The 14,020-nt window shown below is 38.9% G+C and overlaps 1 protein-coding gene across 1 annotated transcript; it reads left to right on the top strand.

Moving 5' to 3' along the window:
• Positions 1-5,008: 5,008 nt before the first annotated feature.
• Positions 5,009-14,020, top strand: Prpf38b (pre-mRNA processing factor 38B). The gene is made up of 6 exons (XM_046467169.2): positions 5,009-5,578; positions 8,281-8,349; positions 8,638-8,789; positions 9,098-9,158; positions 11,414-11,637; positions 11,977-14,020. The coding sequence occupies exons 1-6, from the start codon at positions 5,294-5,296 to the stop codon at positions 12,836-12,838; spliced, it is 1,653 nt and encodes a 550-aa protein (XP_046323125.1). The 5' UTR covers positions 5,009-5,293; the 3' UTR covers positions 12,839-14,020.

Genomic DNA, 14,020 nt, shown 5'->3' with positions numbered 1-14,020 from the left:
GTGCTTAACCACTGAGCCATATCCCCAGCCCTTTTTATTTTTTGAGATAGGGTCTCGCTAAATTGCTTAGGACCTCACTAAATTGCTGAGGCTGGCTTTGAACTTGTCATCTTTCTGTCTCAGCCTCCTAAATTGCTGGGATTACAGGCATGAGCCACCAAGCCTGGCTAGAGGATGATTTAACCAGAAATTAGAGACTAGTTTATGCCATATAGCAAGACCCCATCTCAAACAAAATTTTAATTAGTTGTAAAGGATCTAATTTGTTATGCATTACAAATATTGACATTTGAAAATAATTTTTTTTTTTTTTTGGTAAGGAAACTTTATTTAGCTTACAGTTTGGGAGGCTGAAAGGTCACATGGCATGGCATGGGCTTTGTGAGAGCCCTCTTGGCTGCATCAGGATTGAGTGGGCCCATTGGTTCAGCTTCTGGTAGTGTTATTCATGCTGACAGAATTCCAGGGTGGCACAAGGCATCATATGGGAAAAGAAGTATATCTGTGTGTATCTGTCTGCTCCACTCTTTTGAAGATATTCAGTGAAGGCTGTTTCCTCTTTTGGAGGTGGCCTGCTCCACATACCTCAGAGCTTTACTTCTATTTCACTGAATAAATCCTTTATGCTCTTTCTTTTTTTTAACTTTTTATTTTTTTAATATTTATTTTTTAGTTGTACTTGGACACAATACCTTTATTTTATTTATTTATAAATAAATAAATAATCGATCATAGGTGCTAAGGATCAAACCTAGGCCTGCATTTGCTAGGCAAGCACTCTACTGCTGACCCACAACTCCAGCCATATTTTTTATTTTTTGATACTGGTGATTGAATTCAGTGGATGCAGTCCTTTTTATTATTTTATTTTGAGACAGGGTCTTGCTAAATTGCTTAGGGCCTCATTAAGTTGCTGAGGCTGGCTTTGAATTTGTGATCCTCCTGCCTTAGCTCCCAAGCCTCTAGGATTACAGTCATGTGCCACCATACCCAGCTCCAGACTGGTCTTGAATTTGCATTCCTCTTGTTTCAGCCTCTCAAGTAGCTGGGATTACATGCTCAGGCCATTGTGCCCCTACACCATTCATTTTAAATGACAACGCCCACCCCCTGCACCCCCAATTTTGTGTTTTGGATTCTGGGGAATCAAACCAAGGGCTTTGACCATGCAAAACATTGCTGTTATCACTGGAGCTACACCCCCAGTCCACAAAAGAAAATTCTGGCTAGTCTTCAGAGTCATTCATTTTTCTGAACACCAATGCCAACACTTAGGAAATGGCATTTTGCCTGGCACAGTGGCACATGCCTGTAATTCCAGGGGCTCAGGAGGCTGAGACAGGAAGATCACAAGTTCAAAGCCAGTCTCAGCAATTTAGCAAGGCCGTAAGCAATTTAGTGAGACATTGTCTCAAAAAGGGCTAGGGAGGCTGGGGATGTGGCTCAAGCGGTAGCGCGCTCACCTGGCATGCGTGTGGCCCTGGTTCAATCCTCAGCACCATATACAAAATAAAGATGTTGTGTCTGCCAAAAAATAAATATTAAAACTCTCTCTTTTTAAAAAAATTTTTTTTTGAAAAATAAAAAAAAAGGGATGGGGATGTAGCTTAGTGGTAAATTGTCCCTAGGTTAAATCCCAGTACCAAAAAAAAAAAAAAAATATTGCATGATGAGTTGCGTACCTTTTTTTTTTTTTTTTCAAAATGGGAGATCTATGGGAAAAGGAGGAGGCAGGAACAGAGAACTAGTATTATACCACTGATCTTAGGCAGACTGATTTTATTTATTGTATTTATTTACTTTTTGCAGTACTGGGGATCAAACCCAGTATCTCACACATGCTAAGCAAGTGCAAATTATATGCAATGTTCTCATAGGCTACATGAAGTACTTTTATTTTTGATATGTGGGTCTTGCTATGTTGCCTAGTCTAGTCTGGAACTTGTGGGCTCAAGTGATCTCCCCATCTGGCTGCCCAAGTAGTTACATACACTCCCTGTTTAAAGAGACTTTTTTCATTTTTATATTTTTGCAGTTATGGGGTTGGAGCCCAGTGCCTCACACATACTAGGCAAGTGCTCTGTTAGCAAGGGACTTTATTTACTTATTGGTACTAAGGATTAAACCAGGGGTCTCATGCATACTGGGCAAGAGTTCTAACACTGAGGTACATGCCCTGCCCTTTTCACTTTTTTAAAAAAATATTTTTTAGTTGTAAATGAACACAATACCTTTATTTATTTATCTTTGTTTAAAAAATATTTTTTAGTTGTAGATGAACACAATATCTTTATTTTATTTTTTATGTTTTGCTGAGGTTTAAAACCAGTGCCTCATGCATGTGAGGCAAGCACTCTACCACTGAGCTACAACCTCAGCCCTTGTTTATCTTAATGTGGTGCTGAGGATTGAATCCAGGGCCTCACACATGCTAGGTGAGAGCTCTACCACTGAACCACAACCCCAGTCCCCCTTTTCACTTAAAAAGAAAAAAATTATTCACTTTTTGTGGTACTGGGGATGGAATGCAAGGTCTCACAGAAGCTGGGCAAGTGCTCTACAACTGAATCACATCCTCAAACGTTCTTTTTTTTTTTTTTTTTTGAGACAGTGTGCCCCCCAGGCCTTGTTCCTTCCCTGTGTATATGCTGTTGAAATTTAAGATTGCTCCCTTGAAACTTCCCAAGTCAAGTTTCTAGTAAAAGCCAGGTGTGGTGGTACATACCTATTATCCCAGGTACTCTGGAGGCTGAGGCAAGATCAAAGTTTGAGGCTAGATGAGCAACTTACAAAGATCCTGCTCAAAATAAAATGAAAAGGGGTGGGGATATAGCTCAGTGATAGAGTATTTGTCTAGCATGTGTGAGGATCTGGTCTCCATCTCCAGTACAACAACAACAAATAAGGGCTAGTGGATTTTGGCAATTAGGATTCCATAGTAAGCCATCCAAGGTTTTTGAGAAGGATGATGATACATTTTTTTAAAATTATTCTGACAATTTATGAAATATGACTATAATCAGAAAACACTGTCAATATTAGTCTTAAAATTAGATTTTGAGATCATGGATGTAATCATGTATATGATTTTCCCCCCCAACACTGGGAATTAAATCCAGGTCTCTTGCATACTAGACAAGCACTCAAGCACTGAGCTGTAGCCCCAGCCCCTGTTCAACAATGACATTTGGGGTAGGGGTGGGGTGCTGGGATTGAACCCAGGACCTAGCAAATGGTAAGCACAAGTTATATCATTAAGTCACACTGCTAGCCTGACTTTTCCTAAAATCCCTAACTGGCCTGTTTTATTGGAAGCATTTAGCAACCCTTTCCAGGCACTTCAGTCATTACTCCCTATTAATATACCTCTTAGCTGCTGTCAGTTGAATATTTATATTTAGCACCTATAAGTCTGATCTTCCCTGCTTCTGTGTATGCTCAGGCTGTTCTCTGCCATTTATAAAACTGCCTGTCTGGATTTCACCTGAGAAACTTCAGTGCTCTCTTTAGCCTTCTTTTTTGCAAATTGACAAATATTCACAATCTGTAGTTACATTCTCCTTATTGCCCCCACTTTGGGAGTAGCCAAGAAATTCAACAAGTCTTTAAAATGTCAAAATGTGGAGCTGGGGTTAGCTCAGTGATAGAGCACTTGCCTCATACATGTGAGACAGTGGGTGTGGGAGGCACTGGGTTCCATCCTCAGCACCACATATAAGTAAATATATTTTTTAAAAAAGGAAAAAGAAACATGCAGAAACAATTTTTTGTTAAATATATTTATTTTCTAGTTATAGGTGGACACAATATATTTATTTTATTTTTACGTGGTGCTGAGGATCGAACCCAGTGCTTTAACGCATGCTAGGCGAGCGCTCTACCTCTGAGCCTCAACTCCAGCCACAGAAACAATTTTTTAAAAATGTGGTAGTCTGCAACATGAACGGTGTACTCCAAGAAATAAACTATTTGACCGGTATCTTTATATCCGTGTGGATTTTTAAAAAATCATTTTCATTCTTCTTACCCTAACCACTAAGTTCTTAACAAAACATACCGTTCGAAGTAAATATTTACAGTCTACAACACAAATCTTTATACCTGCAAGCATGAGAAAGATCTTTTCAGTCTTTTTATGGGTAAAAATAAAACCCAAAGGTATTATTCTGTGTATAACCTTCTCTTAGTTCTCAAACACTAGGAGTCTTCTGTTAGCAGTGGGTTTAAGAGCTGAAACTGATCACTTTTACACCGTTTGTTCACTTCCTCTGCCTCATTCCTTGCCCGAGACAGGGGCAAAGGACAGGTAGTCAGTAAATGATCAGGTCAGAAAGATGAGGGCTTATTTCGAGGACCCGATCCTCCCTAGATACACATCACCCCTATGTCTAGCCCAATACATTCGTTAAAACTGAAAGATCTGGAGAAGAAAGCAATGGCTTGAGCCAGATGCCTGAAACATTCTACTGGTAGCTTCAGGTATGCTAAGTAGTTCCTTTAAAGGTCACAACAGCCCAGCAAAATGTTATCGCAGTCTTATGTTCAGGCTTAAACATTAGACCTCAGGTCATACACTACATCCCTGCAAAGGACAGAAACATCTTTTATGGGAATCACATGGGGAAGTAGAGTCACTGATAATCTTTGAAGAATCTTAAAACAGCGAACTCGGCGAAGACCTCCGACACTTCCCCAGAGCTAGACACTAATTGAAAAGCCCATTGCAGTGATGCAAAACCGTTTCCTGCCCGACTCTCGCGAGAAGAAACTAGGTCCCCAGACGAAACGCTAAAACATACAGATTGGGCCTAGAACGTCCTTCCCCATCGTCCCCAAATCCTCCCGGGAAATCTAACAGTCGGGCAAAGGAGGCCACCTCGATGAGTCCAGCGCGCAGAGAACGCGCGGAACCAGGAAGAGGAATAGCTAGCCCACCCAAGTGTTTCTGATTGGCTGCCGGCTTAGCTTGGAACACTGGGGCGTATGACGTCACATCCGCCGAGCCCGCCATCTTGTTCCCAGGGGCAGTTGGCGGAAGAGATCGCGCTCCCTGGCCACCGGCTTGCCTTCTTCCTTGAGTTCTCGCAGCCCGCATCTCGGTGTCTGCTCTCCGCCCGGGGTCCATTTTCGGGGTCAGGGTTGCCCTCTCTCGCCTTGCTGGGGCACAGCGAGGCGGCCCCCTCTTCTGACGGCATTCCATGGAGTAGGGTCCCGGACCGTTGTCCCGAAGAGCGAGATCGAGCTTCGCCCCCTCCCCCCTCCCTTCTCCCTCCCTCCTTCCTTCCGTCGCAACATGGCTAACAACAGCCCCGCGCTGACAGGCAACTCGCAGCCGCAGCACCAGGCAGCCGCGGCCGCGGCCCAGCAGCAGCAGCAGCAGCAGTGCGGCGGCGGCGGCGGCGCCACGAAGCCGGCGGTCTCGGGCAAGCAGGGCAATGTGCTGCCGCTGTGGGGCAACGAGAAGACCATGAACCTCAACCCCATGATCCTGACCAACATCTTGTCGTCGCCTTACTTCAAAGTGCAGCTCTACGAGCTCAAGACCTACCACGAGGTGGTGGACGAGATCTACTTTAAGGTACGAAGCCTCTAGGCCTTGGGCTTGGGGGTAAGTTCAGAAGAGGTATGGAGGAAACCGGCGGAGGCGGCCCCCGAGATCTGAGGATTTGTGGGTGGGGGAAGGTCGGGCGGAGGGGGAGCTGTCGCCTGTAGCCTGTCAGGGAGGGGTCGGGCTGGGGCCGCCCTCTCGTTTCCTTTTCAGATTTTAGAGCCAGGAGAGCCCGCCACTTTCGATATTTCTCTTCCCCCCAACCTCCTGCCTACCCCTGGGGGATGTTGGGCAAGAGGGATAGGGGAAAGGAGAAATGAGTAACAAAAGTCTCTCCAGTTCACAGCTTTAAATTTGTTCCTTTTGACATGGATCTATTAGGCGCCAACTTGGTGCTTCTCCCGCTCACCCGGGCCAGGGCATGTAGTGACTTCAATATGGGCCTCGTGTTGTTGGTACTGTCCAATCCAGACAGGGACATGGTCAGTGCGTGTGTCGGTTGGGGTGGGAGGGATGGGGGTGGAGAGGTGCCAGTGCAAGATGTGTACAGAAGGCCTGGAAATTTTCCCAGCAGGAAGTCAGGAGTAAGCGGTCTCAGCCACCTGTGCATTGGGCATATTTAGAATTATCTGGGCCCTGGGCTTCTGCGGCAGGGTCGGTGCTGGCTTGGCTGTGCTGGGGAGCTCACCTGGCGCCTCCTCACTGCACTCTTGTCTCAGTTCTTGTTTCGTTAGCAGGATTGACTCAGTCTTGCAGCGAGGCTCGGAGCAGCCCAGGGTCGCAGGTAGAGGTATGCACTATTAATCATGCTCAATCGCCATAAATGCATTTCCCTGGTTAAATGAAAAGCTAATTAGACTTTTTATTTTTTTTTTGGGCCATTGGTTTTGGTCTTCATCAGTAGATAGACTTTTTCCACTTCCCTGCAAATTATGTAGTATTAAAAATACCTTCCAGGCCTCCAAACATGGATTTGTATTTTAAAGAGAATTAATAATAGCCTCAACAGTTTTTACAAACGTTTTAGCTAGAGCATTTACAATCTTTTGTCTGTAAAGTTTGAGACAGATCACGTCTTTTCTGTCATCCGAACATGTGTGGAGATGTTAACAAAAGGACATTTCTCTATTTGTTTTGCTGCCTTTCCCCCCAATAATTGTTTAGATTATTTCAAGATTTTGAGATATTAGTTGCTTTTTTATAGAAAACATTTTGAGGAATACAGTTCAACCCTGGGCATGTAGAGTACAGAAGTAAATTTAATATTCTCTTACAAGAGTCTTGAGAAGGTGTAATTGTTATACTGTGAACTAGCTTTTTTTTAAAAAAAAAAAAACTAGCTTTTTAAAGGTAAGACCTTTTCAACATGGATGCAATATGTCGAATAATATTTAACATACTATTCTATTCAGTAAACTTTGAAAAGCTGTAAATTGGATTTCTGCTCCTTTTGTGGCAGTTTCTGTTTTAAAATCTAGTTTATGTAGTAGGGGGAAAACTTTCATACGTTGTGTTTTGAAGCAATTAAAGATCTACCAGGAATTATTTTTAAGTTTAAAACTAAAGACCCAGATTTTGTCATTAATATGGTTGTATCAAATAATCATTGAAATATGTAGACCTCTAATTTTTGTACTTATTTTTTATTTATTTATTTTTGGTACCAGGGATTGAACCACTTAGCCACATCCTCAGCCCTTTTATTTTTTTTATTTTGAAGTACTTTAATTTTGTTTTGTTTCTATCCCTTGACTAGTCTTTGAGGAATTGAAACATTAACACAGCAAGCTGGGGAAAAGAAATAGTTAAGTACTCCAGGAGTTGAGCAAAACAGTGTAGTACTTGAGTACCACTAAAAAGCAGTATAAAATAATACCATGTGTGGGTGGAAATACACTTTCAGAAAGATAATAGAATGAAAGAACAGAATTTTTTTTTTTTTTAAACAACAAAATGAGATCTTTCCAAAAGACTTCTTGGCTTCTATTTTATAGTTAAAATTCTTTTTATTGCTATTTTAGATAAAGCTATTTTTGTAGGGTGGTCCTTTAGCAAAAAGAATACTGTATCATGTTTGATTTTACTTAGTGTATATTAATGGCTATTCACACTCCATTTCTGATACAGTTTATATTCTTGGGGGGAAAATTAGATTGGTTCACATAATTAGGCTGAAAATGAATTGTAAGTGACTGAAAAATCTCTGTAAAGTGACTTTTGTGGTTTTATCTTTAATCAGGAATAAACTTGATTCTTGTGGAAAAAATGTGCAAATAAAAGTTCTGTTATTTTGCATTTTATTTTATCATGTAAATTTTTTAAAATCATAAAGTAGAAATATTGAGGGCATTTTTTTCAAACTTCATTTTAAAATGAGTTTTTTTTTTATTTTAAGCAATTTATAATTAAAAGGCTGAATAGTATCAAATATATTGTGCAAATTGATGAAGACTGTAGACATTTCCTGACTCCCACATATGTAGAAATTAGCTGTGCATAAAGCTAGTTTAATGGGATTTCTGCTCTGCCAACACATTAAGGTTTTATTAAATCCTGGTAGTTTTATTGGTATTCTTTAACTGTCTAAGCAGTTTTTCCAAAGGTAATTTACACACTTAATGTGAGTAAACAGTATTTTTGGAAGAGTTGCTCTGTTATGGACTTGGGCTTAATCAGAATTTTAAAAAATTCAGAGTATGAATGTTTGTTGTCTTCCTCTTTTCTATTTTCAGGTCACGCATGTTGAACCTTGGGAAAAAGGAAGCAGGAAAACAGCTGGCCAGACCGGGATGTGCGGAGGGGTAAGTAGAAGTACGTGCATTTTTTCAGTTTTTCTGTGTCTGATAATTAAGTTTATTAGAAAACTAAAGTCTGTCACATTCAAGTGACAATTTGTTGGTGGATCTTAGAATTTGTAAAAAATGTAAACTCAAGGGTCCAGTGAATTGGGTTACAAAAAGTGTTACTGTTAATACTTCATTCTTATTCTGGATTATGTCTTGGTTATTAATCCTAACATGACTAGTCAGTGGATGCTAACTGAGCATCTGTTAATTATTATACTTTTTTCTTAACTGTTTCTCCTAAAGGTTCGAGGTGTTGGAACAGGAGGAATTGTTTCTACAGCTTTTTGCCTGTTATACAAATTATTTACTCTGAAATTAACTCGCAAACAAGTGATGGGTCTTATAACACACACAGATTCTCCATATATCAGAGCCCTTGGATTTATGTATATAAGGTGAGCATATATTTATCTGTATTTTTAATAAATATCTCGTTGTAATTCACATAATTTTTTTTGTTGTTGTTATTGTTGTTTTTGTACTGGGGATTGAACCCAGAGGTGCTTTATCACTGATGTATCCCTATCCTTTTTATTTTTCATTTTGAGATGGGTTTTGCTTAGTTGCCTAGGAACTTGCTCAGTTGCTGAGGCTGGCCTTGATTACAGTTCTCCTGCCTTAACCTCCTGAATCATTGGGATTACAGGCATGCACCACCTTGTCTGGCTCACATAAGCTTAATAAATCTTCCTTGCAATTCTAGGTATACGCAGCCCCCTACAGATCTTTGGGACTGGTTTGAATCCTTCCTTGATGATGAAGAGGTATGTCAGCAAGGGTAATAATTAATTTTTTCTAATTACTTTTATTTTTAATATCTTTCCATTGGAGATTTAATGTCTTCAAGAATTTTCTGTAGTTATTTCAGTCATACTTTCAGAATTAAAGTCCTTTCACTAGGACTTGGTGGCTTTTACATATCTTATGTTAAATTTAGTATGTTTTGTTTTTAAATTACTTAAATGTTTTTATAACTATTAGAAAATTTCTCTTCCTAATTAGTTTCTGTATATTGTATTGGTCCTAACTTGTACAGTTGATAGTGACTTTGAGGTGGGCTGTGGTCCAGATTGAGGTGATAAAAGACATGTAACAGAAAATTAAATGTATCCTTTTTTTCTTGTGGAACTTTTAGTTCTTCACTCTAACCTCTAAATACAAATATTCCCACTTGCATAGAAATGCAAAATTGTAGAGCTAGGCTTGACTTAAATAGGCTGAGAGTTTGGATGGTTGGTTGAAGGTGACAAAACAAGAACTTTTAATTCTGAATTTCTCATTTTTTGAGACGGGTCTTGCTGTATTTCCCAGGCTGGCCTCATACTCTCCATTCTCCTGCATCAGCATCTCAGTAGCTGAGATTATAGGCATTTGCCACCACCTTGCCCTGCTAAATCTAGTTTTCTGGCTCCTGGTACAAGACAATGCTATTCTAGATGTTTTTAAAATTCTAAATCCAGTTTGCCATCTTGAGTTTGTTAACATGTTTAGAAATTACTTTAGGAAACTTGACTAAGTTATACTAATTTGCTTACATATTAAAGTCCAGGATATCAAAATGTACCCATGTATTATGCCATGTATCTCTTCTCCCCATTACTTTGTATTTTAAGGTTCATAAAGTAGACTCTGATATAGCAGTAGTCATATTTTAAAAGTTCAAAGAATTTGTTGAATTAAAAGATGGTTCCAATGGAAATATTTTTGTTTGCCATTATATTCACATCAAAAAAATGACACATTTAGACATAGAGGATTTAGTCTTTCTCTACCTTTTTTTTTTTAACCTGTTTACTGAACTGCTTGATAATTGGAAGACACAAAAATTATTTTAGGTGATAATCACAACCTTTTAAAGATTTTTTTTCCTCTTTATAAAAGCTTTTTTTTTTTTTGGTTGTAGATGGACACAATACTTATTATTGTTATTATCATTATTATTTATGTGGTGCTGAGAATCGAACCCAGTGACCCATATGTGCAAGGCAAGAGTTCTACCACTGAGCCACAACCTCGGCCCAATAAAAGCTTTTTAAGACCAAAATGCTTCTCCCTTTTGACTATAAAAAAGCATGTCCTTCTTTTTAATTGTATTAGGTTTGTTTTTTAATGGTTCTATTTAATCTGTTTTTTATTGTGCCTACAAACCTGAGGTCCTCTGTTTAAGCTAACTTATGTTTTCTTCCTTAGATATCTGCAGCGATTATATTTGGAAATACTGTATATCTGAACACTTAAATGTGTGTGAGTGCAAGCAGTTTTACCTTTAGCTCTTGTTTTCCTGTTTAGATAACAAATCTCACTTTCCTTGTGTGCTTGCACTATAGGTTTGGGACTGACAATAGCTGACTAACATGTCCTGAGCTGTGAGAGGGCATAGCAAGAAGGCCTTCATGCGGTAATGACCCTTTTCAGAGACAATGGTCATCATGGATTATGCGTTTCCAATTATTTGTTCATTTATTTATTTTCTACATAACTAAATTAGAAACCTCACTGCTTCATGGCAGTTGGTTTGCTATTGCTTCCAGTTTTATTAGGGCTTCATTTTTATATTACAGCTGTTAAAAAGATAACCTTTAGACAGAAATTGTGTGAAATAGTTCATATGTAGCTAGGTTACAGTGCTAGGTATGATGTGTGCAAATGTATCCACAGAAATATGTACTTAGTAGGTATGTGGAATGTAAATTAAGTCCTTTGTTCCACATAGTTTAGTAGTATAAGGTGCTTTTTCATATTATTACCTGAGTGAGATCAGTTCCCTTTATGCCCGTGAGGCTGCAGGATTTGTTCTCACCTGCATGTATACACTAAGCCCAAATATTTTGCAGTGTGTCATTCATTACCAGGTTAGGATACAAAATTGAAAGTTTTCTGTTAGAATTTTTTTGTATTTGATTCCAAAGATGGTAATGTGTTTTTTTAGTATTCATGTTTGTGTTGAAATGCCTTTTTTTTCTTTTTGCTTTTTTATTTTTTATTTTTTGACCATTAGGGTATCTTTTGTGTTTCATAGGACCTAGATGTGAAGGCTGGTGGAGGCTGTGTGATGACCATTGGAGAAATGCTGCGGTCTTTTCTCACAAAACTGGAGTGGTTTTCTACCCTGTTTCCAAGAATTCCAGTTCCAGTTCAGAAGAATATTGATCAACAGATTAAAACGCGACCTAGAAAAATCAAGAAAGATGGAAAGGAAGGTGCTGAGGAGATAGACAGACATGTTGAACGCAGACGTTCAAGGTAGACGTAACAAATTGTAAATTTATTCCTTTTTATTAGGGATTGAATCCAGGGATGCTCTACTACTAAGCTACATCCCCAGCTTTTGGTATTTTTTTATTTTTAAGTTGCCACGGCTGGCTTGAACTTTTAGTCTTCCTGCCTTAGCTTCCCAAGAAGCTGGGATTGTTGTAGACGTATATCACTACACCCAGAGTTTTGTTTTGTTTTTACGCAGTCTTGGGAATTAAACCTAGGATCTTGACTATGCTAGACAGTGCTGTCCCACTGAATTACATTCTCAGTCCTTATAATACGTTTTATTCATTGGAATTTCCTTCTTCCTTCTCCATTTCTTAGATCTCCAAGGAGATCACTGAGTCCACGGAGGTCCCCAAGAAGATCAAGAAGTAGAAGTCATCATCGTGAGGGCCATGGGTCTTCTAGTTTTGACAGAGAATTAGAAAGAGAAAAAGAGCGCCAACGACTAGAGCGTGAAGCCAAAGAAAGAGAGAAAGAAAGGCGAAGATCCCGAAGTATTGATCGGGGGTTAGATCGAAGGCGTAGTAGTAGGAGTAGGGAAAGACACAGAAGTCGCAGTCGAAGTCGTGATAGAAAAGGGGATAGAAGGGACAGGGATCGGGAAAGAGAGAAAGAAAATGAGAGGGGTAGAAGACGAGATCGAGACTATGATAAGGAAAGAGGGAATGACAGAGAAAAGGAGAGGGAAAGATCAAGAGAACAGTCCAAGGAACAGAGAAGTAGGGGTGAGGTAGAAGAGAAGAAACATAAAGAAGACAAAGATGATAGGCGGCATAGAGATGACAAAAAAGATTCCAAGAAAGAGAAAAAACATAGTAGAAGTAGAAGCAGAGAAAGGAAACATAGAAGTAGAAGTAGAAGTAGAAATGCAGGGAAACGAAGTAGAAGCAGAAGCAAAGAGAAATCAAGTAAACATAAAAATGAAAGTAAAGAAAAATCAAACAAACGAAGTAGAAGTGGCAGTCAAGGAAGAACTGAAAGTGTTGAAAAATCAAAAAAACGGGAACATAGCCCCAGCAAAGAAAAACCTAGAAAACGTAGCAGAAGCAAAGAACGTTCTCACAAACGGGATCATGGCGATAGTAAGGACCAGTCAGAAAAACATGATCATCAGAGGAGCCAAAGTGTAGAACAAGAGAGCCAAGAAAAACAACATAAAAACAAAGAGGAGACTGTGTGAAAAATTTTGTAAAAGTGGATCACATTGAATCCTATAAATGTTTGATTAAATCTGCTTTTTTTTCCCCCCCGAGTTCAGATTGTGCAGTAGTTATGCACTCTTCAAGCTCCCTGTAGGCTGCATTTTCATTTCTTCTTTTGTGTAGGGAAGTGCCTTTGTAATCCCATTTATTGCATTGATGTTTTCACCCAGTTGTTGAGTTTGATACATGATGCACAAGATTGTTCTTGCATTTTTATTGTTTGTTTTTAAAATGTACAGTCTGTACATATGTCCTAAAAATGTTTTAATTCCTTTGGCATGGTTGCCATGTTGGTTAAATTTGTATAAGGCAATAAACTGCCACTAATTCTATTTTTGTTTTGTAGGTGTGGGATTATGGTTTGTGTACTGAAGTTAGCATGGCTGTGCTTTTCGTAATAGGATGCTAAAGACTTTGGGAATGGATCTTGGATATCTTATAGGAGAATTGTGTGCTTTCAATGTACATGAAGGCAGCAGTTGTAGGATTAACATTCTTGTCCACTGTACATTATCTTGGAAGACTTGTTAATATGTTATACTTAATTATTCTCCACAGTTAACTTTAGAGAGAATTTATGAGAGGTTAGTTTCTGATGCAGAGGTTTAAATTAGGCTGTGATTTGATCAAAAGTCCTTTTAGCATTCTACCTCAAAGGGACACTGTTAGTATGCCTAAAATTTCTTCACTTAGTTTTCCTTTTTTATTTGGGGGAAAAAAAAAACAACATGACATGTAATCTTTTTTCCTTGAATTCTTTCTCAGATTTTTAAAGTACTATATTAAAGAAAAAAATAATGTCTAAAGCCTAGCATTCTTGCAGCAACCCTATACTAACTTGTAATTGGGAGAGGGTGGGGCAGATGAGTAGAGAAACAGATTCAAGCTCAAGCTTCCAAAGCATTTTTATAAATGGAAAAATACTTAAGTTATGAAACAGCTTGATATAGTGTCCTTTTTTAAAAATTTAAAACTTTTTTATCAATAATGAAGATTGCTATTTGAGTTTTTAAACAATCTAGAAGGGAGAAGTATTAAAAGTAATGCTGTGCTGCATTATTTAAGACTATCAGCAAATTATTTGATAGATTGTTCTTATGACTTGTATTCTGATTACAAAGAACATCACGAGTGGAATAAATACTGGATTAAATCCTTTA

This window comes from Marmota monax, unplaced genomic scaffold, assembly GCF_021218885.2.
Source record: "Marmota monax isolate L192 unplaced genomic scaffold, Marmota_monax_Labrador192_F-V1.1 WCK01_AAM20220418_F8-fsc00181, whole genome shotgun sequence".
Classification (NCBI taxonomy): domain Eukaryota; kingdom Metazoa; phylum Chordata; class Mammalia; order Rodentia; family Sciuridae; genus Marmota; species Marmota monax.
This window is presented reverse-complemented; position numbering and strand designations above follow the sequence as displayed.